The following is a 26,702-nucleotide window of genomic DNA, read 5'->3' on the forward strand; positions in this document are numbered from 1 at the left end:
AGAGAGAGAGAGAGAGAGAGAGAGAGAGAGAGAGAGAGAGTTTGAATATCATTATCCCTAATTTATAGATCAGGTAATTTGGGCTCAGAGCATTGAAGTGATTTGTCCAAGGTCACACAGTCAACCAAGCTCAGAGTTTGGACCCATATCTCCTAACTCCCATGCCAGAATATTCTGTGGCTCCTGGCAGGTTCCCCTTCTCAACACCTCCTTCCCCCAACCCTCTCCCAGGGCTGTACCTTCCCATCTGGGGCTGGGACAAAGCTGAGAAATTCATCCACGTGCCCAACAGACAACCAATCAGAGAAGAGTTTCACAGGTGCCTGGACCTTCTGGGCGAAAAGGAAGTCCTGGAGTACCTTAAGCATCTCTCTGCTTTGTTTCCTGGAAACCACAGAAGTCAATGAGTATCTAAGAGAAGATGCAGTTAAGTAGTGGGGTGACCACCATTTTGGAAAAGGGAAAAGCTAAGGACCAGGGAGGTGCCTGGTATCAGTTACTCAGAAAAATGGAAACAGAGGACCTCAAAGGTCATCGAGTCCAATCCTCTGCCTGATCTGGGAAAATGAACAAGCAGCCAGCTTCTTCTTGACTACCTACAGTGACATGGGACTCACTCTATAGAATTTCAGAGTGAATTGGAACTGAAAAGGGTCTTAGAACATAGAATGCCAGAGCTGGGAGTGACTTTAGAACAGAGGATATCAGAACTTGGAAGGATCTTAGAATCCAGAATGTCAAGGGCCCTTAGAACATAGAATATCAAATGTGGGAGAGCCCTTAAGCACAGGATGTCAGGGTTGGGAGGGAACATTAGAACACAGAGTATCAGAGCTGGGAGGGCCCTTAGAACACAGAATGTTTGAGCTGGGAGAGAACATTAGAGCACAAAATATCAGAGTGGGAGGAACCTTAGAACATAGAATTTTAGACTCTGAATGAACCTTCCATTGCAGAATGACAGTTTGGAGGAGTGTTGAAACAAGAGAATTAGAGAGCTGAAAGGATCTGAAATACCAAATGTTAAAGCTGGAAAGGAGTGTGTTTCTGTGTCTGTTTGTATGGAAGGAAAAGGGCAGGGGGAATGGGGTTAAACTGGAGTCTTACCCTGCAATTCCTACTCTAGCCATCGCCTATCTCTTCAGACTCACCTGGGGTAGCTGCTGTTGCCAATGAGGATCCTGCCCAGAGGGTACTTTTTGTTTCCTACTGTGACTGGTGGGCTAACCTCCAGGTTCCCAAAGGAGTCCAGGCCAGTGATCAAATCTTCACTTGGCTCTCTCGTCACATAACCAAAATCTGGGCCCTGAAAGGTAAGGGGTGGGAGGGAGTAAAGTAACACTGAACTCATTTATTTCACCACAAAGTCACATTGCTGACTCACACTAAGCATGCAGTCCACTAAGAACCCCTGATCATTTTCATATAAACTGTGGTTTCAGCCACATCACTGCCATCCTTCCCTCTTGTTCAGAAGCTGTTCCTCCTACTGATTCCCTGCATTCTACACTCTTCCTCTCATATTCTCAGTGGTTCTTTATGGTGGTCTGTAAAAGGCCCAGAGATTTCACTGATATAGAGACCTTCCAGAGGAAGAAGTCCCCTCTGCCAGTGCAGGTCAGCAAAACTGGCTCCAAAACTTATGGTCTTTGACTAGATTATTTATGGAGTGGCCTGGAGCAGTGAAAAGTTGACCTCCTCAGCATCTTGAGGCCAGTATGTGTCAAAGGTAGGACTTGAATCTGGGTCTTCCTTGGTTTTTTTTTTTAGGACTGGTAGCTCTCTGTTCTAGAGATGCCTTCTCCTCCTGCCTGGTATCCCTCACACTGCCCTTTCTCCAAAGACCTGGAATTTTCCACGCTAAAAAATTCCATTTTCCATACCACTTTGTTGATGGGTGCTTCCTCATCTATGACATGGGGTGGGAAGCCTAGAAGGTACACCTGAGTGAGTTGCCCCCTTCTCCCTATAAAACTCTTAGCTCCCTTCTGTATCAGGGAGAGTATCTGTTGTGTGGGACAACCCAGATGTCCATCCTAGACATGGAAGAGTGATGGAGAGACTGAAATGAGCTGGGTACCCCTAGAGGAGGGTGCCCTTCCCCTGGATCTCTGGTCCCTTCCTCCTCCTGTGGGGCCTGTAGGTCATTGTCTCCAAGGCCAGGAACTCTATATCCTGGGCCCTCTGGAGATTTGGTTATAGCTTTGTTCTTCTGGTGGCAGTATTCCAGTGTCTAGCATGGGTCTTGGTACATCCCACTGAAGGTTTTTGATAAATGCTCCCCCTTCCTCCGTGTGTGTGTGTGTGTGTGTGTGTGTGTGTGTATAAAGTTATATTCTTCCTTTGTGTGTGGTAAAATGCCCCAGTGAGTTTTTTGAAAGGCTTCTTGTCTTCAGCATTTTTAACTAGTTGGTTTCTTTTATGGAAACCCCTCAACCCTCCAGCCTTCCCCTCTTAAATAGTTGTGGTAGATCGAGACATTCCTCCAGCAAGCCAGCTGCCAAGGGTTAGGCTGTAGGATTTGTCTCTTTAGAAAGGTTCCCCCCGCCCCCAGGCCTCCTGAGAGGTTTGCGACTCTGCTGTGCTAGAATGATCCTGGCAGGGTGCAGTCAGAATGAATCACATCTGGGCACCTTCCCTCCTCTCCCTCAGGGCTACAGCAAATGGAAAGAGATTAATGGCACAATTCTGTTGTCACTACCAAAAAATGATCCATTGGAAGGTTAGGGGATCTCACCCCTGGGCAGGACCAGCCCACCCTGGTCGAAAGGGGCCTGGACCTCCTTTTGGCTGGACCCCTCACTGGTCCTACAGGCAGACAGACAAGACAAACCTGCCCTCCATCTCCCCAGGGGCATTGGGATAAGCACATAATGAGCTAGGATTAGGAAGGTGCTGGGAAAAATAGAGAGCTATGGACATGCCAGGGATTATTATGACAATAATGGTAATAGCACCAGTAATGATGATGACAAAAATAATAAACAGCAACCATGTCATCACAGTGTGGAGCTGAGCCTGGAAGGTGAAGCCAAGGAGTTCACACCCCAACAGAGCCTAACTAGCAGCAAAACCTTTGGAGCTAATGATGTGTCCCCCTCAAACGTTGCCCTGAATTCACCCCATGTCTCTCACATGTGCAGATATGCATCTGTACACATGAGATATGGAACATATAACATAAACTATAGCCTATATATGGCATACTATGTGCTACATATACCTATGTATTGAATTTGTACTGTGTAAATATATATAAATAAAATATATGATATGTATAAGTATGATATAATAAATGACACTATATATGATATACATATATACATGATATATATAATAGATAATATTAGATGATATATAATATTAGATGATTGGTTGGCTGTGTGTGCCACCCCAGGACCACCCTCCTCCAGTGCAGAGGGGCTCATGGCCAGGACATTGGCCACCAGAGTTTACATTTTTTCCACCCTGGCAACAGGAATGGCTCTCGTCCCAGAATCTCTCCCAGGTCCACAAGATCAGCTCGTCACCTTTTTTTTGCAGTGTGTTACTGTGTGCATATAATACCTTTTTGGAGAACTCACCACAGCCTCAGGAGGTAGGTTTCCCTTTTTACAGATGAAGGAAATGAGTCTCAGAGAGGTTAACTGACTTGCCCAATAATCAGTAAGTGCCACAGGCAAGTTTTGAACTCAGGTTTTTCAGATGCCAAGGCTAGTACTCTAACTGCTATATAATGCTGACCTTTTAGGTGATACAAGTATTGATATTATCATTTTACGAAAGAGGAAACTGAAACTCAGATGGAATGACTTTCCAATACAAATAGCAAGTAGTGGAGATGGGATTTGAAACTAGGTCTCACCAGAATTATTCCATGATGCATATCTAAATAACATGATTATTGGTATAACCATTTTACAAATGAGGAAAGTGAGGCACAGAGGTATTCAGTGGCTTGCCCAGCATCACACAGCTAGTAAATATCAGAATTTGAAAACAGGTCCCTTGATTCTAGGATTCCTGACTCTATTACATTGAACTGCAGTATGTGAAACATAAAGTGATTGTTATCTTCATCAATGAATGGAGGGTACAAGCTCATGAAATAAAAGATCAAAGTAAAAATTGTCAGTAACTGACCCAGACCTTTACCTACAGGGATCTGAGATCTCTGTCTCCTGGTAACCATTCTTTACTAAGAATATAATACTGTCCCATTTTTTTGTAGCCCTTTAAGATTTATGTTTTTTCTATTAAAAGAGAGGAAAGTCATGCCTGAAAATTATGCCCATTTTATGAATGAGGACACCGAGTCTTGGAGAAGCTAAGAATTCCACCTAGGATTACACTTAGCTAGTTAGTTTCAGAGGCAGGATACAAGCCTAGGTCTCTTGACTCCAAATTCATCCCTCCATCCACCCACCCATCCTCCCATCCATCCATCCATCCATCCATCCATCCATCCATCCATCCACCCATCCATCCATCCATCCACCCATCCATCCATCCATCCATCCATCCATCTGTCCATCCATCCATCCATCTGCCCATCCATCCATCCATTATTCACTTATCCATCTCTCCATTCAACAAAGATAGTAAGCTCTTTCCCCTATATCACTCTACCTCTAGACATTCAAATAGGAACAGAGCCCAAGAGAAGAAGGTCTCTGCTCAGAATCTAATTAATCAGTAGATGGTCAGGAAGACTCATCTTCCTGAGTTCAAATCCAGCCTCAGACACTCAGTTAGGTTCTCCTAGGCAAGTCAGCTCACCCTGTTTGCCTCAGTTTCCTCATCTAGAGGAAGAAATGGCAGACTGCTCCAGTAGCTTTGCCAAGAAAGCCTCAAATTGAGTCACAAAGAGCCAAACATGACTGAAAAACATCCGAACAACAACAAAACCTACCCGAACAGTTTTGATAGGGAAATCTTTCAGTTCTCTGTTTCGGGGTGAGTCAAAGACAACAGGAAATGTCTTGTGAGGGGCTTGAATGTAACCAAACTCCATTTCATCCTATTAGGAGCAGAAGGATAATGGACATAAATTCCAGAATGGTCCATTGGTAGTAACAATAGCATCATGTACCTACCCTCACCGTACTACAGAGAGGACAATTGTTTTCAGATTTCCTTGGGTGTGGGAGTCGCACTAAGCCCCCCCCCCCCACTTTCTTGATGATCCCCATTCGGGCTTATCCCCCAGAGGAGTCAGACCTTGGGTGTAGCCACAGTCTCCACCTGGCTGTAGAATAGCTAGTGTTACCTGCATCCATATATCATCCAGGTTCTCTTCTTCAGGACAGATGATCAGCTTGCATTTGGCCTTCTTGGCCAGAGTGGTCACAGATTCCACAAAGTTCTCGTTATCATAATTCCTGGAAAGACCAAGAAAGAACTGCTCATCCCAAGGAGTTTGGGGAACTGGGCATATCAGTAACTTGAGTTAGATTGTCCCTTCAATACCACCAGGAGTCCAGGGGCCTTTGGTGAGGAATGCCATCTTAAAGGCAAATACACTGCAGGGTCCAGAGTAGAAAAAGAAGACAGGTGACATTCCTCTTCTCTTTCACTCTTTGTTTGAAAACATAGACTCCCATCTCAGGAGATGGCCTAGAATAACTCAAGTCAACCAATCCTGGTGTGTCATCATCAAAACTGAGGAGGAAGAAGGAGGAGGTCTAGTCTAAACTTAGAATATGGAACCTTAGAATAGAAAATCAAATCTGAGAGGGGTCTCAGAACAGACTATATGAGCTGGAAGGGACCTTAGAACAAAGAGATTTTAAAATACAGAACATCAGAACTGGGAGGTATTTTAAAATATAGATTGCCAGAACCTTAGAACATGGAAAGTCAGAATAAGAAATGACCTTAGAATGTAGAATGTCAGAGCCGGCAAGGTTCATGTGCTAGAGCGACAGCTAATCTTAAAGTATCAAATGTCAAGACTTAAAACAGGCTTTGGAACATAGAATGTCAGAATGAGTAATGGCCTTAGAGTATAAACTGTTGGAACTGGCAGGGGCCACTCTCAGAGCTGGAAGGGAAACCTTTGAACATAAAGTGTTAGAGTTAGAATAGCAGAGATGAAAGAATCCTTAGAACACAAAGTGTCAGGAATGAGAAGGACCATAGAGTCCATTTATTCCAATCCTCTTATGTTATAGATAAGGAAACTAAGTCTGGGAGAAGGGAAAGGACCTGCTCAAGGTCGCACAGAGGAAAATGGCAGACCTAGGTCTAAAACCCAGATTATCTCACTGTGAGTCCTTTGTTCTTTCTAGTAAACTTCTAGGTGGTTCAGTGGATAGAAGGCTGGACATGGGGTCAAATCCTACATCTGACTCTTAACACGTGAGTCTGAGCAAACCCTTCTGTGACTTAGTTTCCTCATCTATAAAATGGAGATATTAAAAACATCTACCTCGCAGGGCTATTGTGAGGATGAAGTGAGGTAATATTTGTAAATTGCTTTTCAAACCTTAAATCATTATTTAAATATTATTATTGTATTTTCAATTATTTCCACTATCTCTGCCTTCTATATTTTACTTCCAAAAGGGGACATAGCTATTGACTGTCCCATGAGCAGATCCTGTTACTTATCTCAGTATATGTCAGAAAGGGGGCAAAGAGAGAAGGTCAAAGAATACAAGACTAGATTTGCTCCCTTTCTCTATATGAGAAACTCTCAGTAGGGGACAAGCTTCCTGCTCTCTCTGAGGAATGGTATCTGGGGCTGAGGAGGACCTTCAGATTTGGGGTCACAATCCTGACTACTACCATGACTTCAGTTTCCTTCTCTGCAAAATAAATGAATTGGATTGCATAGTCTCCAATAACCCCTTTGTCTCTGACATTGGATATTCTGAGTTTTCATCAGAGGGTGGTGGGAAAAGAGCGCTAGGTTTGGAATCGAAGGAGCTGAGTTCGAATTCCAGGTCTACCACTTCCCTCTGGGACCTTGGGCAAGTCATTTCTACTCTGGACCTCATAGTCTATAAAATGAGGCAGGGATTAGAGCAATGACCTTTAAGGTTCCTTATGGTTCTAGATCTATGATTCTTTGGTCCCTTCCAGCTCTGATGTTCTAGGTCCTAAAGTCTTTCCCAACTCCAACATTCCATGTTCTAGCATCTCTTCCAGTTCTGACAGTCTTTGTTCTAAGGCCCTTCCCAACACTGTCATTTTCTACTCTAAGGTCCTTCTTAACCCTGACATTCTATGTTCTAAGGTCTCTCTCACCCCTTACTTTTTGTGTTCTAGGATCCCCCCTTATGTTCTGTGTTCTAAGGTCCCTCTCGCCTCTTATGTTCTGCCTGCTACGGTCTCTCCCAGCTCTAATTTTCTATAGTTTCATAGTTTATGTTCAAAGGTCCATTCTAATGTTTAATCTTCTCCCTCCCACTCTCCTTCCCTCCCTTTCCCATCCTCAGTGACACAAGATTGGAGCTGTGGGCATTGATTGTTCAGTCTCTCTTTGGGTTGCAGGTTATTGAAGGAGCAGGCTAATTATCATTATGACAGTCTCTTCTTTAGGGAAAAGGTACCCTGAAAAGCAGTGGGGACAGTGATCACAATAATCCTCCCAAGTCTGGGACAAGCTCCCTCCCTCACCCCAGTGAGGGAGCATCTCTCTCACCTGCACACATACACCTCTTGGGGGGCCTGGGTGTTTGGGGTCATGATCCAGGGAGCCACACGGAACACCACGGTGTCCTGGAAAAGCAGAGCCTCTGGCACAGGCTGGGGGAAGGAAAAGGAAGAGAGAGAGATGGCTCTTTGCCAGCACCATACCCGCTCAGAGCCTTCCTTCAATTGATGAAGGCCCAGGCAGATCAGTTCTATCTGTAATCTACAGTCACTTTCATTCATTTGACATACATTTATTTAATCCCTGCTTGTGCAGAGCACAAGGGTGCTAAGGGAGATACAAAGGTTAGATGTGGCATGATCCCAGCTCTCTGGGAGTTTACAGTCTTAGGGAGATAAGGCATAAACACAGAGAACCATAAAGCACAATCTTGCCTGAAAACTGAGTTAGAGATGTAGAAAACAAAATCCGAGGGAGAAGGTTGTAACAAATGGGGAGATCACAGAGGGCTTCTTGGGAAGGCAGAAGCTAAGCTGGGCTTTAAAGGATGGGTAGAAATTCAACAGGTAAAGAAGTAGTGGTATTTTGTCACAAGACCAGCTTGAGCAAAGCAAGGCACAGGGGTGAGAGAGCATAGGACATGTTGAAGGGATAGATGTGTAGAATATATAATTAAGTGTTGTATATGTAAGTGGGGCAGCTAGGTGGCTCACTGGCTTGCCCAGGCCTGGAGTTAGGAAGATCTGAGTTCAAATTTGACCTCAGACACCAACTGAGTGACTCTGGACAAGTCACTTCACGTTGTTCGCCTCAGTTTCCTCATCTGTAAAGTGAGCTGGAGAAATGGCAAACCACTCCAGTATCTTTGCCAAGAAAACCCCACATGGGTTGTGAAGAGTTGGACATGACTGAAATAACTGAAAGGCAACAAGAAGTATATATAAATAAGTATATATGTATATATCTCTCTCTCCATGTATATACATATAAGACTTGCAAAGGTCAGGCAGCATCAAAGCTGAATGCAAGACAAAGGAATCTAAATCTATTCGGTGGGCACTTGGGATCCATTGAAATGTTTTGGTTTGTTGTTTTGTTTTTTTTAGCAGATGAATATTATCAGCAGATTCGTTCATAAGAAAAATTATTCCAGCAGCAGTAGAAAGCATGAAGAAAGAATCAAGCCAAGGTATCTGAGCTGTGCATCTCCCAGCTTTGCTCCACTTCCCCAGAATGTCAGTGTTCCCAGCCTATGGCACTGGGATCCACCCCAGAGCTACTTTCTAGGTCGTACCAGATTAGAGATATCCATCAAAGAGACAGTGAAGGAAACGAGCCCTGAGAAGTCAACATCAGGGAAGGCGAGTCCTTCTACATAAAAGGTGCTCTCTTGGGGGCCGTCAAGCACCGTTAGGACGTGAGATGGCATCTTTGGCCCCAGTACCATCTTGTATTTGGATGGGAGTTTCTTCCCTAGGAGAGAGGAAGGGGCACATGAATGAAAGGTCTTAAAACAGCAAGAAGGCAGGGCATCAGAGCTGCGAGGGGAGTTAGACAGCAACTGATGTCAGTATCCCTAATGGGGGTGCTAGCTACTCTCCTACTCTAAGCTTGTCTGTAAGTGGCTTATGAAGGCAGAGATAGGGTAGGTTTCTGGGCTGGGGATTCTTAAATTTACTCGTATTCAGGAGTGTGCTGGTAAATATTTAACAACTGAGTCTTGGGGGCAAATAATGTACTCATGACACACTTTTAAGTTATTAAAGTATTATTATTTGATATATGCATTATTAACATATTTTCCATCACTTCCTTATGCCTAGAAATGAACAAAATAATAAATCAAGCCCTGATTTGTTAATTCCCATGGTATAAATGCTCATACTGAAATTTCAATAATTGGTTCGTCAGTGACATTTTGAGTTGGCCTCTAGCACACCCCTGCCCTCATTATACTACAGAGTTGAGTGTGTAATCTTTAAGGGGCACATGAGATCCAGGTGACACCTTTTATAAATAGATAAGTGAACCTGGTGGATTTCCCTCTTGCTTCTCTGATCTTACAGGTTCTGTGTGTCCTTGAGGAAAGTTCTATGCATTGGGCTGCTCTGGAAGTTGCCTGAGGTCTTAGGCAGAGAATATACCAAAGGCTATGCTCTGTGGACATCCAATTTAACAGGCCAGCAGCTACTTATCTAAGTGAAGGGACCTCGTGGCCACTCAGTGATCGATTACTATCCTTTTCCTAAACTAGGAGAGTGTGTCAGGATATTCTATTAATGCTGGTAATGGGTAAAGTAGGCATGGTCATAAACTGTCTGCTAATTGTTTGTGAAGAAGCAGAGAGAGATCAATTAATGACCTTCAGTGTTTACAAGTGGCAGGACATGAGTCAGAGGGACATGAGTGTGTGTGTGTGTGTGTGTGTGTGTGTGTGTGTATGAGTGAAGTTATATTTTAACTATAGATCCTTGGGGATATTTGAGGGTATGTTTTCTGATCCCAGGATGGTATGAGTTAGGCCTTTGGGCAAACTTTCACTTAAGAAACTTGGGGTGGTTGGGAAGTAATACAGTGCACGGATAAAGACACCCTTGGCTTGCATCCAGACAAAGAGATTGGGGGAACACTGAATCTTACTTCTGGTTCCCTTGGTAAATTGGCATTTGGGGGAGCAGTATTCCTGGGCCCTGACAAATATCAGTAAGATGTGCACAGCTCCAAGTTCTTCTCCCACCAGTCCCATCCAGGGGTCTCAGCAATTCATTTAAATTCAACTTAATTCAACTAAATTTGATTCAACAGGAATTTTAAGTGCCTTCTGTGTGTCTCGTACTGTGCTAATGCAAGGGGAAAAGAGTTCTCATGCCAACCCAGGTAGACACGGGGTCAGAGGGTGGCAGCACTCTTTGGATGAGTGTGTCCAAGTGAGATCAGAAAACAATGATTCAGTGTCACAAAGGCAGTGACAGTTGAGTTAACAACAAGACTTTCTAAGCAGACGCTCAGGTAGGTATTACAGTGGATAGAGCACTGGGATCAGAGGAAGGAAGACCTGAGTTCAAATTCTGTCTTAGCTACTTACTGTGTGGCCTTGGGCAAGTTCCTTTACCTCTCTGGGCCTCAGTTTCCTCATTTGAAAAATGAGTGAATTAGACTTGATGGTCTTCAAGGTCATTTCTACCTCTTAATCTATGATTCCATGATCCCTTTCCTATTTTTAATTTTAAGTAATTCTTGCTTCCTGCATACACACATTCCTTCCCAAGAAACAATAAGGAAGTGGGCCAACTATCACCATAGGGTTTATTTACAAAGCAGAAGCCACTTAAATTATGTGCAGAGGTACAAACACTGACCTTTTTTCCTACTGGCAGGTCTAATGCTTCAAGTTTTGAGGACTGATTCAATGATAATGACAGTAGAGGATTAAAAAATGTTCTGTCTATCTGTCCATCCTTCCATCCATCCATCCATCCATCCATCCATCCATCCATCCATCCATCCATCCATCCATCCGTCCGTCCGTCCATCCATCCGTCCGTCCGTCTGTCTATCTGTCTGTCTGTCTGTTTGTCTATCTCCACCTATCCTTTTATCCCCAATTCATCTATCAGTCTCTCTATCCATCCATCCATCTTTCTAATAATAATAGCTAGTATTTTATAAAGCATTTTAATATTTATAAAGCACTTTACATAATATTAGTTCATTTGACCCTCAAGACAATCCTCTGAGATAGGTGCTAATATTTTCCTCATTTTTACAGATAAGGAAACTGAGACACAGAGATGTCAAGTGATTTGCCCAATGCCACACAGTAAATGACTGAAACAGGATTCGAACTCAGGTCCTGTGACCTCTCAGTCCCTTGCTTTATCCATTGAACCACCTGGCTACCTTGTCTGTCTGTCTGACTTCCAGAGGTTGTGTTACTCTTTCAGCTCTCACTAGATCTATGGTGGGCTCTGTTCTCATCAAGCAGCCCTTACTGAAGCTTCTTCCTCGATCACCCCAGGCAGACATTCTGACCTACAAATGGGTCATGACTTGTTTCTGAGGAGGTTGGGCTGAGCTGAGTCCAAGGACTTGACTTGAGGACAAATTACTGAAAATATCATTGGATGTTAACCACCAGAGACACGCATGATGATAACCAGTCATTGTTGGGGCACTCACGGTCAGCTTGAAAAACTCTCACTTTATCCATCTCAAATTTGGAAACGTGTAGAATCAGCTCATGCCGGGCAAAGAAATTCTCTGGGGTTTGTGTGCTCAGAATCATGAGGGACATGTCCTTCAGGTCTGCAAGGAAGAAAGGAAGGAAGAAAAAACCACAGATTTCCTAAGTGTCTGCTGCTTCAGACACCATGCTAAGTGCTGAAAAATATGTTATTTCATTTGATCCTCTAAACCCTGCAAGGTAGGTGCTGATATTATCTCCATTTTACAGTTGGGGGAACCGAGGCAGGTAGGATAAGTGACTTGCTGAGGGTCACACAACTAGATGGTGTCTGAAGCTGGATTCACACTCAGATCTTCCTAACTCTAGGCCCTGTGCTGTATCCTCTGTGCCACCAAGGAAAAGGGATGTCAATTTGGGGTTTCCAGTGTGAATAATTTCACTGTTAGTGTAGTGTCAGAAGCACTGGACTGGGAGCCAGAGGACCTGGGTTCTCATCCCAGCTCTGTCCTGTGCCAGTTCTGACTTTGAGAAAGACTCTTCATCTCTCTGACCATTGGTCCTTTCTTTTTGAAATGGGAGCTAAGATGCCCATGCTACTGACCTCTCAGGATGTTAGGAAAGTTCAGATAGTCTTCTGTCTATGGTGCCTCCCAGCTCTGACATCCTGTGTTCTAAGGGCGCCCCCCCCCCATCTCTGACATTCTGTGTTCTAAGGTCCCTCCCAACCCTGACATCCTGTGTTCTAAGGGCCCTCCCAGCTCTGACACCCTGTGTTCTAAAGGCCCTCCCAGCTCTGACGCTCTGTGTTCTAAGGCCCCCCCCCCCAAGCTCTGACATCCTGTGTTCTAAGGGCCCTTCTAGCTCTGATACCCTGTGTTCTAAGGCCCCTCCCAGCTCTGACATCCTATGATTCTATGAAGACCAAATGACTGTGGGAGCACCTGTCTAGGCACACTCTCCCTTTCAGGTCTGCCCCAAGATCAGGGACCTGAACTAGTCTTTTACCTTTGCAGTTAATCACGTTTTCCAGCTCAGAATCCACAGTGGAAGACTTGGAATTATCCTTGTCACAGTTCACAAGCAGGATTGCACCTTGTCCATTGGGGCCCCATGTCCAATTTGTCTGCAGACACAGAGAACACAAGGAACACAGAGCTACATTTGTGCCAGGAACCACAAAGCAATATTTGTGAAATTTAGAAAACTTTAATAGTCATGAAAGGGTCAGCCAGGTGGCGCCATAGTGGAGTGTCAGACCTGAGGTCAAGAAGACTCATGTTCATGAGTTCAAACCTGGCCTCAGACACTTACTAGCTGAGTGACCCTGGGCAAGTCACTTCACCCTGTTTGCCTCAGTTTCTTCATCTGTAAACTTGTCTAGAGAAGGAAATGGCAAACCACTGCAGTATCTTTGCCAAGAAAACCCCAAATGGGGTAGTAAAAGGTTGGACACAAGTGAAACAACTGAGAGAGAACAATGAGAGGGTCACAAGCCTGACCAGGTCAGCCTGGTGCAGTGGCTACCACTCCCAAATGGTCTAAATCTTTAACAAGTTGCATCTTGAGCTTCCAATGTGATGCAACTAGACACCATTACTGATATTGGTCTTCATGCAATGGAGAATTGTCCAATGAATGCCTTAGAGCATGCATACAGTGCTCTGACTGCTCTCAATTCAAGTTGGGGGGGGGAGATAATGGAGGAGACCCTCTTGAGAGGACACCTAGGTATTCTTGAACAGTTCCCTGTCAACTTACTTCATGAGGACAAATAGCTCTTAATTAGCTAATGAACTAGTACTAAATGTCATGGAACAGACTCAGAGAGATGAAATCTTCCCATTTCTCCCTTCCATGACTATGAACCTCTGGGGAAAGGGAGAAGAAGACACAATGGCAGGCACTGCTATGATGGACACCTTTCTTCCAGAGCTGCCGCATGGCCACGCACTCTCTTTGGGTCTAATTCTTTCTTGATCTTGGATGCATCAGTATCAGAGGTGGAATGGACCTTGTTGGCTTTCAAGAGCCAACACAGAGAGGGCCAGCAAATAACAGAGCCTGACAGTAGCTATGCCAGCCAAGCCCAGGATGGAGCCAGTCCTGAGGAGTAATCCGCTTGACCCAGCCCAAGAATGAACAGACTACAAAGCCCAGACACCATGTCTGGCAAGCAAGGGAATGGCTTTGAAGGCCAAGCCATTGCTAGAAGTGAGTTTGGTGGAAGAAGGGTTTATAGCATCCACTTTAAGATCAAGTCCAGTGTTCCTGGGGAGCAAGGTGGCAGAGCAAAGTAAGATCCCTTTTTTCAGAGGTATTTGTACTTTCACTCTTGCTATCTGCTCTCTGACAATATCCTTTTGGAAAAGCTACTGATGGTAATTGGTAATTAATATTAACAAAAGGTGAACTGATCAACTGATATTAGGAAGCTATTAACTAGAAATTGACATCCAGGGGTGCCCATTGGATGGGGATTAAGAAATTACTATACTAGAGACCGCCCCTCCTCCTTCCCTCCAGCCCCTCAGCATTATCCCTAGAACTCTGGGATTTGGGAACCCCACCTGCCAGTTCAAATAGTCGTTGAAAGGGTGGGCCCCAAAGCCTATGAACCACATCAGTATGGCATTTATTATAGTAATTTGGTTTTCACTTCCTCAGAACGTCCTAGTCAGCATATAGTCTGCAATATACTTTGATGGCTCAAAATGAGAATGCTCCCCTTTGGCTAAGCGAGTGACTTCATCTGTTCATAAAGGCTGTATTGTTCTCTGTTGGTCTGTGTGAATTCTTCCTTTGCCCATGCTGAGTCCAGCTTCTCCACACCTTAGAAAATAGTTTCACAAATTCCTGTGTCCGAAAAAGCAATCCGCTGCTCAGTGGCCCACCTACCCCTACACAGTGGTCCCCTATGCACCGAGGTACGCTGGTCATTAGGCCAGTCTGTAACCAGACCAATCAAAACCTTTCCCACAATAGGACCTGTGAAACTGTCTCATACTCCTTGGATGGAGTCATTAAAAAGTCAGAGGCATCCCCACTCTACAGTGGGCTCTTAGTCACAGGCCTCCAGTGTGAGAACTTCCTCATCATTCACATGCTCCTAATTATAAAGCACCCTCCCCCATTAGCTCATCTGCTCCTAGCCCTCCCAAGGGAGCTAGCAGCAATTTATAAAAAACTTCCTGAGAGCAGGGACAGTGCCTCATTTAGCTTTTGTATTCCCTGCCCCCCTCCTCATTCTGACCAAATGGGTCTGCATGAAGTAACAGATTCTCTGTTAGAATGTAAGCACCTTGAGGGCAGGGAAGGTTTTTGCCTCTTTCCCCCCTTATCCCCAGCATTAGGTACACAGCAAACATTTAATAAATGTTGGCTGGTTGATTTGTAGTGTATAGATAGACTTATTATAAACATATATATGTATATATACATACACACACACATATATATACACTACGAACCAGTGTTAAATATAGATAGAACATATATCATATATATTCTATATATATTATATGGTCAATAATATTGACTTATTGTCAATTATATTGACTCAATATAATATTAACTAATATAATATGATAGAATATGGTATATGATATGATATAATATTGATTCAATGTAATAAATACTCTACACGTATAATATTCTGCACTTACAATATATTTTAGACATAATATATTCTACACATTCAATATATGTATTGTACATATAATATGTATTCTACATCTGTAATAGATATTCTATCTATATAATAGATATATTTGACATAGGCTCCCACCTACCTCACAAGATCGGAGGGCGGGCTGGGGCAGGACTGGTCCAGGTTTGTTATTTCATTGGTATAAAGAGATCCCTCATGAGAGGACTCCATTGGCCAATACAGATCAGCATCTTTTCTCCAACTTAAGTTTAGAACATTCCTTGGGGTACTGGGAAATAAGTGACCTGGCTAGGATCCCGCAGCCAATGTGCCTTAGAGCTACTGGGCATCATGTCCTCCTGACTCCAAGGGTAGCTCTTCATTCACTCACTATGTCTTGCTGTCTCTCATTCTTGTTATGAAGCTGTTTGCTTGATAAATGTTGAATTCCCATTTTTCCCAGAAAGAAATCAACTCAGGAAGGTTAAGGGGCATGTGTGAAAAATCACACAGTGAGTTGAATAATCCATGTGGCAATTGAATGTACATTTGACTCTAGGTCTAGAGCTCTTTCAACTCTGGTTTGAGTAATGTGATCTGTGTGTGTGTGTGTGTGTGTGTGTGTGTGTTTGAGGGTTTTGGGGGGGCGGTGATGGAGCCCAGGACCATCCAATCTTGTCCCTAATCAAACCTTATTTCCTGTTTCTAAGACTTCTTTCTGGCCTCACCTAGAAGACTAATATAAGGCTTTTAACATGTGACACTCCATGGGACCCACTCTGTAGAGCTGGTGGTCTATGGCAAAAGTGCCTTGTTCAAGACAGCTACAAGTCTGAGCTTCTGCTCCCCACGCTTTCCCACCACCAGGTGACACCCATCACCTTGGGACATCTAGAGCAGACTGGGAACAGTGAGAGCAACAGCCTCACCCTCTTCCAGATCCCTTGTCATATTTACCTTGTCAATCTTGTGGTCAGTAGACTTTACTCTGCCATTTCGATAAGTGTCGACATCCAGGGAGATTTCTGAAACAGGAACCAATGGAAGAAGTTGCTAATGAAATAGAGACTATAGTGCCCATACACTTTGACCCAGAGATCCTATGGCTAGGTATATAGCCCAAAGTGGTCACTAACAAAAATAAGGGGTCCATATACACCCTCCAAATATTTACAGCAGCCCTTTCTATTGCAGCAAAGAACTGGAAACAAAGTAAGTGCCCAAAGCAAGTTGGGGTATCAATGTAATGGAATACCACTGTGCTGTAAGAAAGGGCAAATGTGAGGAATACAGAGAAGCATGGGAAGACTTATATGAACCGATGCAAAGAGAAGTAAGCAGAGTCAGGAAAGCAGTATGATTGTAGCAATGTAAGTGGAAACATCATCCCCTCTAAAATGATAAAAACTGAATGTTTAGAAATTATAAAGAACAAGCTTAGTCTCCAAGAAAAGATATAGGGGGAAAACACTTCCCTAAGTTGTTTTGCAGAGGTGGAGGTTCATGGGTAGGAGACATTGCCCATGATAATAGATTTTTTTTGGTATGTTGATTGGTTTTACTGATTTTTTTTCTCTTCTGTTTAAAAATTCTTTATTATAAGGGATGGCTTTTTGGAAGGGGAGGTGGAGAAGAAAGTTGGAAATAATATAGGCAATTTAGAAATAAAATGTAGCAACAATTTTTAAAGTTTATTTAAATTTAAAATTAAGTTTTAGTTTTAATCCAGTTTTAAGATGTTGCTAGTAAAAGCAGTAACCATAACATAGACAAGTTACAACCCAGTCCATCAAATGTGATGGTGTTTATAAAATCTGAAGACATTGGCCCCTAGGGTAGGGATTTTCCATTTGACAAGAATTAGAAGAATGGGAAAAACTAAATCACCTATCTATTACATTTGAGATAATCTTGTTATATGGTATGAGATCTTGTTACAAACCTAAGTGCAACCAGACTATTTTCCATTTTTAGCAGTAGTATTTATTAAATAGTCTTTACTCCAGTAGATGGCGCCTTTGGTTTTAGGGAGCACTAAGCTACTTCATTTATTTATTTATTTATATGTTGTATACCTAATCTATTCCATTTTATTTTTTAACAAATACGAAATCATTTTTGATGATTACTCCTTTATAGAATAGATAGAGTTCTGGTACTGCTAAGCTCCCTTCCTTCCCACTTAACAAAAACTCAGTTTCCCTTGAGATCTTTGACCTTTTGTCCATCCAGATAAATTTCATTATTTTTTTTTACTATATAAATTGTTTTATGTATGTATGTATGTATCTATCTATACATAAATTGTTATATAGAAAGATTATTATCTTGCTATATAATGGAATATTATTGCATTGTAAAAAAAATGAATATGAAGAATTCAGAGAAACTTGAGAAAACTTGCACCAAGAAAAATAACAGCCTTTCTATGTTTTGGTAGATGGCACAATTGTTGTGTCTGAAAAATTGAAATTGCTACAGCTAACCTGGTAATCAGCCTCTCCAAGTTTAGCCAAGCCAAATGGCATACAGTTCCTTCCAGTTTAGGAAGACCTCATAGAATCAGAGAATTTCAGAAGTGGAGAGGCAGTGTGAAGGAGTGAAGAGCATCAGACAGCCCTGGGTTCAAATCCTACCTCTCACACTTAATAATAACATGGTGCTTTAAGGTTTGCAAAGAACTGTACCATTTGATCCTCATAACAACCCTGTGGAGTGGGCACTATTATTACTATCCCCATTTTACAGATGAAGAAACCGAGGCAGGTAGAGATAAAGCCACTTGTCCTAGGGTCATACAGCTGGTGTGTGTCTGAGGTAGAATTCAATCGTAAATCTTCCTGACTTCCAAGTACATACTGTGCTACATAGTTATGCAATGTTGGTGGGCTGGACAAGGTTTCTTCCAGCTCTAGATCATCGTATGGTCTCAGAGACCACTTGGTCCAGTCCATTATCTGAATGGATAACCCCATCCCCACCTCAACATCCCAATGAAATGGTTCTCTGGCTTCTGCTTGAAGAATACCCCCCCACACACACAGTGGAGGGGAACTAACCCCCTGCAGAGGCAGCTGATTCCACTTTGGAATGGCTCTAATTTATTAGAATTTTTTTTCAAGCCCAAGGTTGGTATTTGTGACTTTGACTCATGTTTCTATTTCTGTCTTCTCAGATTAACTAAAATGCAATCTCGTCCCTCTTCCCTGAGAGAGCCCTGTAGATAACTTGAAGATGGCTCTCATGTCTCCCCTGCTCAACTCATGTCTTCTCAAAGCTTAACAACCCCAGGTCTTTAAGTTGATTTTCCTGTGACACAGATTCTAGGCCCTTCCCCATTCTGGTTGCCCTCCTGTGGACACTGTCCAGTGTATCAATGGCCTTCCTAAAATGTGCTATGCGAACTTAGCCCAATTCTTCAGTCAACACTTACTCTTTAAATATAGTCTTCTAGAAAATGGGGTTATCTCAACATCCTAGAAAGGTCTTCAGAGAGGATGTCAGCAGAGGAACAAGAATTATACCCTACAAAATGGTTGTTTTTCTAATATTCATTCAGGGCCTCCCTCAACGGCCCCATACATGCTTCTCTCTAACTGCATTAACTCAAACCAGGTGATGAGCTTGAAGGGGGGAGACCTTTTGAGCACCACCCCAGTAGATGTGGAAATGTTACTTACGAACACCAGTGAGGTAGAGCAAGGCCTGGGCAGAGATTGATTTGGGTCCAAAATAGGAGATCTTGACCTGCAGAACGATGCAGAAACACACTTGTAATTTCAGCCAATGGCATATTATCTGCCCTCAGAAGGAGGAGAGAGGCAAACCAACAGTATGGTTGTCTAATGTTCACAAAACCCCAAAGCATTAGCTACGAAGGGAGTGGTATTGGATAGGGCACTGGGTCTGAGAAGTCAGGAAAACCCTAAGCCTAATCCAAAGCCAGCTATATGCAGGAGAGATAGATAATCAACAGAGGGAAAGCTAACTACTATAATTAATAAATGATAAAGCTAGATAATATTTGTAAAGCTCTTTTCATACTTTAAAGTACTATATAAGTGGTAGATATTACTTACATTATGAATTGCTATTATTCTATACTCTGGGACCAAAGAAATAAAACGTAATCCTTCTTCTACATGATATTCCTTCCAATATTTGAAGATGGCTACCTCATCTCCTGCCCCAAATCTTCCCTCCTCTAACCTAGCTATCCCCACATCCTTGAATCAGTTTCTGTATGGAAGAATCTAAAGATCTTTTACTATTCTGTTTGCCCTTCTTTGGACACTCTCCAGCTTGTTCTATGCTTACTAAATGGAAGCACTCAGAACTGAACATAATGCCAGATGTGACCCGACAAGGACCAAATAAAGCAGTCTTGGACACTGTGCCTTTTACCATAGCCCAAGGTTATATGTGCTTTTCTTTTACTGACATCACATTGAACTTGCAGTAGAGTAAATCTATCTCCCAGGTCTTTTTAAGTCCACAAGCTTTTATTAAGTGCTCATTATGTGCCAGACACTGTGCTAAACTCTAGGAATACAAATATAAGCCAAAAAAGGCAGACCACCCCTAATTCTCCATTTCTCTCTTCCACTACCCCACTCACCTTTTGATCATTGAGAAAGGTGCTTGGAGCTTTCATCCTCACTGTCATCTCCACTCCAGGCTCCAGGAGACATTTGGATGTTCCTGAAGGTGACCTCTTGATAGGAGAGCAGTTGAGGTTAACAACCACTCCTGGTGTGGCACAGAATTCGAAGAACTTGCATCCATCAGGGGCACATCTGGATGGGGGGTTTGGGGGGGGGAGAAGAGACACATGAAATCAAAGAACAATGAATGTCACTGTGCCCAGCTTCCCCACTCCCACCTGGCAGCAACATCATTACTGGGTGTAAATGTAAGTCAATCAACTGGTTTATATTTGACTATCTACCATGCTAGCTATGAAGAAAGGGAGGGAGGGAGGGAGGAAGGAAAGAAGGAAGAAAGGGAGGAGTATTTGGTAAGCACTCACTATGTGCCAGGTACTGTACTAAGAACTAGTGATACAATCACAAGTAAATAAGACAGTACCTTTGCTCAAGGAACTTACTAGACAAAAAGGGGAACTGGAAAGAATAAGGGAAAACAGAGTTTAGCAGCATGATTTGGAAATGTCTGGGAAGGCAAGGAGAAGATGCAGTAGATAGAGCTCTGGGTCTGGACCAGGAAGACTTGAGTTCAAATCCAGCCTCAGACACTTACTAACTATGAGTTGTGTGACCCAGGGCAAATTCTTTGACCACTGCTTGCCTCAGTTTTCTCAATTGTAAAATGGGGATAATAATAACCCCTATCTAAACAGGGTTGTTGTGAGGATAAGATGAGATAATGATTGTAAAGCACAGTGCCTGGTACATAGTTGTAATGGGAATGGGAATTTGAAGATCTTCCCTGCCCCTTAATAGACCTAGGGGGGAATTTGAAGACCTCCCCTACTTTGAAAGTAAACTCTGCCCCCTAATAGGCTGAATGTAGTCACATGGAGCCTGTGGTGGAGGGCAGTTTGCTGAAGGGAAGCAGAGGCCACAGGAAGCTGGGAGTCAGAGCCAGAGAGAAGGGGGAGAGAGAGGTGCACAGGCAAGGAGATAGAGAGGTTTGTGAATAAATATTGATCTTGTATTGGTTTGTGGTAAGGCTAAAGGATGTTGTTACTCTCAGTGTTATTATGGCTTCTTAATATCTTTGGTACTATGTTGGAATCGGCTTACTGGTTTTGGGACTGGGTTTTCTGGTGTCTAAATAAATGTTTCAGTTCTGTCCTCTACCTGGAGAATCTGTTATATTTTGTGATCAGATGCTATGTGATATTTATAGTCATGGTCTTTACCATGATTGTGGGCACTGTAAATATTGCATTGGTGCTACAATAGTAAGTGCTTTATAAATATTAGTTGTTATTATTAATATTATTATGTGACATGAACTCCTGCTTCTGGGCAGGATAAGGCGACCAATGAGATGACCCAGAGGCAGAGTCCAGGTTCTGGTGAAAGGAAATGGAGGCTAGTTAGAGTACAGATGGTATGGCTTAGAAATGACTTGTAAGGGAACTAGGTATTCCAAGAGATGGAAATGAGGAAAGAAATCATTCTAGGTATGGGGAACAAAAGCACAGAGACTGAAGATTGAGCATCTTGGGTAAAGAAGAGTAGAGAAGAAATAGTAGCTCCATTCCCTGGCCTCAGGGAGCTTACAATCCATGTAGAAAAATAATAGAAGGGTATTTCTTAGAAAATAACACAGGGCAGCTAGGTGGCACAGTGAATAGAGCATTGGTCCTGGAGTCAGGAGGATCTGAGTTCAAATACACTCTCAGACACTTGACACTTACTAGCTGTGTGACCTTGGGCAAGTCACAACCCCAATTGTCTTGTGTTCCCCCCTCCAAAAAAAAAAGAAAAAAAACACATCTACTCTAGTTCCCTGGTATTCTGATGGCTCTATGATCTACCTCAATGACATGAGTACCCCACCAGTGGTGCAAAGAATAGACCATATGCACATGTCCATCCTGGGCTTGTCCATGTACTTGACCATGTATTCCCAGAATCTACCAGAAGGGGGCTTCCTCTCATTTCCTTGGCAATCCATGACACAAAGAAAGCTACAATCCATATGGATTCATATAGTTAAAAACCAGGTCAAAAAAAAAAAAAAACCCAAAACAAAACCAAAACCAAAAATTTGACCGGTGGTAATGACTTCCCTTGTCTGCTCTTTCCTTCCCAGCTCTTACAGCCAAGAGGCAGTGGGGTAAGAGAAACAGTGAACTCAGAGTCAAAAGAAATTAGCTTGTATGTACACTTTCTCTTGGTAGCATGAACTGATGTCGAGTAAAGTTCTGAGTCTGGACTCTGTTTAGTGTGTCATCAATCTATTAATTGATCCCTTCCTATCTACCTGCAATTAAAGTCTTCAGTTCAGTAAGCATTTATTAATTTGATACTAGTGAAAGCCACTGTGTTAAGTACTAGGAAGACAAAGATAAAAAAACACAAATCTTCAAAAAAAAAAAAAAAGGAATTAGCCTGCATCCCAGCTTTGCCAGCCACTTTATGTGAGGGTGCTCTTGGGCAAGTCACTTTCCCTTCTGGAGCCTCAGTAAAATGAGGGGGCTGTGCTCATTGGTCTCTAAGAATTCTTCCAGCCCTAGCATTCTAAGAGCCAAGTGTGACTTCCTCCATATTGCTGTGGTTCAGTAGTTTTTCAGTCTGTCTGACTCTCTGCCACCCCATTTGGGGTCTTCTTGGCAGAGATACTGGAGTGGCTTGCCATTTCCTCTTCCACCTCATTTTACAGATGAGGAAACTGAGGCAGAAAGGGTTTGAGGTCAGATATGAATTCAGGTCTTCCTGACTCCAGGCCTAGGGCTGTATCCATTGTGCCACCTAGCTGCTCCTACCTCTGCCATAGAGCCCAAGCAAATGTGACCTTCTCCCATGGACCATTTTGTCCTTGTTGCTGATCCTCTCTTATGCACTAGAGATTGTTGTTGACATAATGAATAGAGAGCTGAAAAGATCTGAATTCAATTCCTATCTCTGACATATAGTGTTGTGAACCGCCCCCCCCCCAGAAAGTCACTTAACTCTCAGTATTAGCCCTTTCCCTCCCCCCTCTCCTCCAGCAATTCTCTAGGATTTTTTTTTGAGGGGGTAAGAAAAGGCATTTGAGGTTAAGTGACTTGCCCAAGGTCACACAGCTAGTAAGTGTGTCACGTGTCTGAGGCAGAATTTGAACTCAGGTCTTCCTGACTCCAGGGCCAGTGCTCTCTTCACTGTGCCACCTAGCTGCCCCAGGTCTCTAGGATTATAAATTGTAGAGAGAATGCTGACTCCCGTTGGTAAGGGGTGTTTCCTCATGTGGGCATTCCTTCTACTAAGGAAATCCCAAGCCCACACTTCATCCCTAACCTAAGGTACTGATGATGTAATGTTGTGGATTTCAGGTGAGATCAGACACTTTTTTGTCTAAACTCGGAACCTCTCTTTGACCAGGTACTCTGCACCTACCGTGCTTAATAAGTGAGTAGATGTTCATTGAATTAAACCAAGAGGAAAACCACAAGGAAAGTCCCCATGGGTTTACCAACATTCCACATTTGTACAAAACCTCTTAGTTTTCAAAGGGGTTTCTAACCCATTGTCTCATTAAATCCTTCCTGTGAAGTAGGTGAGGAAGGTATTATTATTTCCATTTTACAGATCAAGAAACTGAGGGTCACAGAGGTCAAGGTGATCTGCCCAAGTCCTGCCACTAGCACATGTTAGAGCCAGAGCTGGAACCGCAGTTCACAAACTAGAAATCCAGGGCTCTTTCTCTAAACCAGGGCAGCTTTTCAAAGGTTGCCCCAAGGAGGTGAATTTATGAGCTGGGTTTTGGAGGGTGTGGACCTGGTAAAGTTTCTGATGGTAAGTGAATTCCATTAGCTAATGAAATCAGACAGGTGCTCAAAAATGCTTTGAGAAATAGAAAATGCTGCAGACAGCAGACAGGACTGCCATTTATTATCCTCATTATTGTGAGACCTTTTCATGTTTTATCACAGCATCATGACCCTAGGTTCCTGAGGACCTGAACCTCAGGAGTACTTGTGGAATACAAGCACAGATGCTGCCAAGTTTGAAAGACTTCCTGAGTGGGCCTGAGGAGTCAGAAGGCCTGGGTTCCTAATCCCAGCTCTGTCACTTATTACCTGTATGACCTTAGGCAAGTCACATCTCTCTGAGCCTCAGTTTCCCCTTCTGTAAAATGAAGGGCTTGGACCCTAACCTTTTTGTGTCCTGGATCCCCATAGGTCTGGGGATACCCTTGATTCCTGGAAGCCTGGGGAAGCAGAGGAACCTCTTAGAAGAATGTTTTTAAGTGCATGAAATACAATGCAGAGGATCATAAAGGAAATCAAGGAGAATGAAATATTAGTGAAGTATCTTGAAAAGCAAGCTCATGGACATCCAGGTTAAGGACCCCTGGGCTAGATGGTTTCTAAGGACCCTTCTAATGCTAAGTCTCATGACCCTACGATTTGCTCATATGAATACGGTGAGTAAACTTCCTCTCTGGGATATAAACCCTCATCTCCTGTTTCTAAGGCCAATACTCTTTGCATCACACCACCTCACCGACTTGGAGAATGCACCTTGAAACAAATAATAATAGAGAAAAAGAAAGACAGAGAGAGAAAGAAAGAGAGAAGAGGAAAAGAGAGAGAAGAGAGAGAGAAAAAGAGAGAGAGGGAGAGACAGAGAGTGGGAAAGAGGAGAGAGGGGCGGCTAGGTGGCACAATGAATAGAGCACTGTCCCTGGAGTCAGGAGGACCTGAGTTCAAATACGGACTCAGACATTTAACACAAAAACTAGCCATGTGACTTTGGGCAAGTCGCTTAACCCCAATTGCCCTACCTGCCCCCTCCAAAAAAGAAAAGCAAAAAAAAAAAAAAAAGAAAGAGTAGAGAGTGACAAAGAGGGAGAGGAGAGAGACAGAGAGAGAGGGAGACAGAGAGAGAGGGAAGGAGGGAAGAGAGAGGGAGAGAGAGACTGTTTAGCAAAAATCACCAACCAAAAGCAATTGAGTCTGACAGTATATGCAATATTCTACACCAGGGATTGGGACCTGCAACCTCAAGGTCACATGTGGTCCTCTAGGTCCTTGGGTGCGGCCTTTTGATCGAGTCCAGGTTTTACAGAACAAATCCTTTTATTAAGGGGACTTGTTCTATGTAAAAAAGCTGCAGGTTCCCCACCTCTGTTCTACAACCATAGCCCCCACTTCTGCAAAGAAGGGAGGATGTACATTTTAAAATTTCTTCTTCAGGGCGTGGGCTGGCATTTGGCAGGGGTATGCTGGGATTAAAGGAGCATTAAATAATTACAAGATGGATGGAGTGGGAAGAAATAAGCCACCAAGAAACCAGAGAAGAAGTTGTACTGATTTGGGTATGGTTAGGTGAGTGCTCAGAAGATCCACAAATAAAAGACACAAATCTTAGAAACACTTCAGAGAAAGAATGACACACATTGCTTTCCATCCATGGTTTCATTGAAATCTCACAACAACCCCATGAGACAGTTTTGTGATTCTACTCATTTTGCAGATGAGAATGTTGACCAGTGGGTCACGCCTAAATGAAGATTGATGAGAAGAAATGGTTGATGTTTCCCCTGGATGTTTAGTTGAGTAGAATGTAAGCCTAGTGAGGGCAAGGACTATTTTCATTTTTGTTTTTGCATCCCAACTTCAAGGAATGCTTAAATAAATGCTTAACAATAACAATCATGGTAGCAATAGTGAGGATTTATATTTCTCCTTAACTTTTGTAAAGAGCTTTACATAGTTCATCTCGTTTTTCTTCACAACAACCCTGTGAAGTAAATTCTATTATTATCCCCATTTTATAGATGAAGAAACTGAGTCTGGGTATGATCAAGTGACTTGCCCAGAGTCCCACATCAGTGTTTAAGGCAGAATTTGAATTTACATCTTCCTGACTCCAAGTCCAGAGCTCTCTCCATCACTTGTTAAGTTGAATCAAATTGAGTTGGAGAAGAGGGGCCACAGTAGCTGTATTCAAGTATCTGAAGGGTTATTACTCCAGATGGAAGATTAGATTTGTTCCCCTTGGCCATAAGGAACAGGTGAGAGGTCAAGGATGGACCTGTCACTTAGAGAGCCATCCCCACACAGGTAGTGGTGGCAACCAGGTGAGTCAGGTACTGCCTGAGGAAAGCAGATGGAAAGGGACCAAGGACCAAAGACAAAGCCTTGAAGGATGCCCCCAGTTCTCAGGTGGGAGGGTAAGAGCAGGGAGATATAGGAGGACAAGCAACCAAAGAGGAGAGAAGAGAGAATGGGTGGAAAGAAGTCTGACTCTGTAGTCTGCAAACCTGGGTTCAAAGCCCACAGGTGTCACCTGTTAACTGTATGACCTTGGACAAATCACTTAACCACTTTCAATTTCCTCAGTGGTAAAATGTGAGGGGACGCAGGATTGGACAAGGTGAATTGCTTTCCAGCTCTCTCTGGAGCCATAAGAAATAAGTGGGTTGGAAAGATCAACAAAGATGAGAAGCAGAAAAGACAATGGGGGATATTAGGGACAAGGAGCTCAGTAACTCCTCAGCCAGGAGGGAAACCAGGTACGGGACAGTGAAGCAGGGAGCAAGGATGGTGAGTTTTGTGACTTCTCTGAAATGATCGAGTCTGTCACACACAG

General features: G+C 43.1%; 1 protein-coding gene across 1 annotated transcript in view; it reads right to left on the reverse strand.

The window, feature by feature from the left end:
• LOC138153854 (protein-arginine deiminase type-4-like) overlaps window positions 1-26,702 on the reverse strand; it is a 47,201-nt gene that overhangs the window by 7,540 nt on the left and 12,959 nt on the right. The window contains exons 2-12 of the mRNA XM_069078271.1: window positions 20,051-20,228; window positions 19,113-19,179; window positions 16,390-16,457; window positions 12,792-12,909; window positions 11,780-11,905; window positions 8,895-9,073; window positions 7,649-7,752; window positions 5,270-5,381; window positions 4,913-5,020; window positions 1,152-1,306; window positions 240-384 (exon numbers count right to left, since the gene is read on the reverse strand). Coding sequence (XP_068934372.1) covers window positions 240-384; window positions 1,152-1,306; window positions 4,913-5,020; window positions 5,270-5,381; window positions 7,649-7,752; window positions 8,895-9,073; window positions 11,780-11,905; window positions 12,792-12,909; window positions 16,390-16,457; window positions 19,113-19,179; window positions 20,051-20,228 — 1,360 coding nt within the window. The remainder of the gene's footprint in view (window positions 1-239; window positions 385-1,151; window positions 1,307-4,912; window positions 5,021-5,269; window positions 5,382-7,648; window positions 7,753-8,894; window positions 9,074-11,779; window positions 11,906-12,791; window positions 12,910-16,389; window positions 16,458-19,112; window positions 19,180-20,050; window positions 20,229-26,702) is intronic.

The sequence above is a fragment of the Petaurus breviceps genome, unplaced genomic scaffold, assembly GCF_028583685.1.
Source record: "Petaurus breviceps papuanus isolate PSGF00001 unplaced genomic scaffold, PetGlider_PUasm1.0 91041, whole genome shotgun sequence".
In the NCBI taxonomy this organism is placed as follows: Eukaryota; Metazoa; Chordata; class Mammalia; order Diprotodontia; family Petauridae; genus Petaurus; species Petaurus breviceps.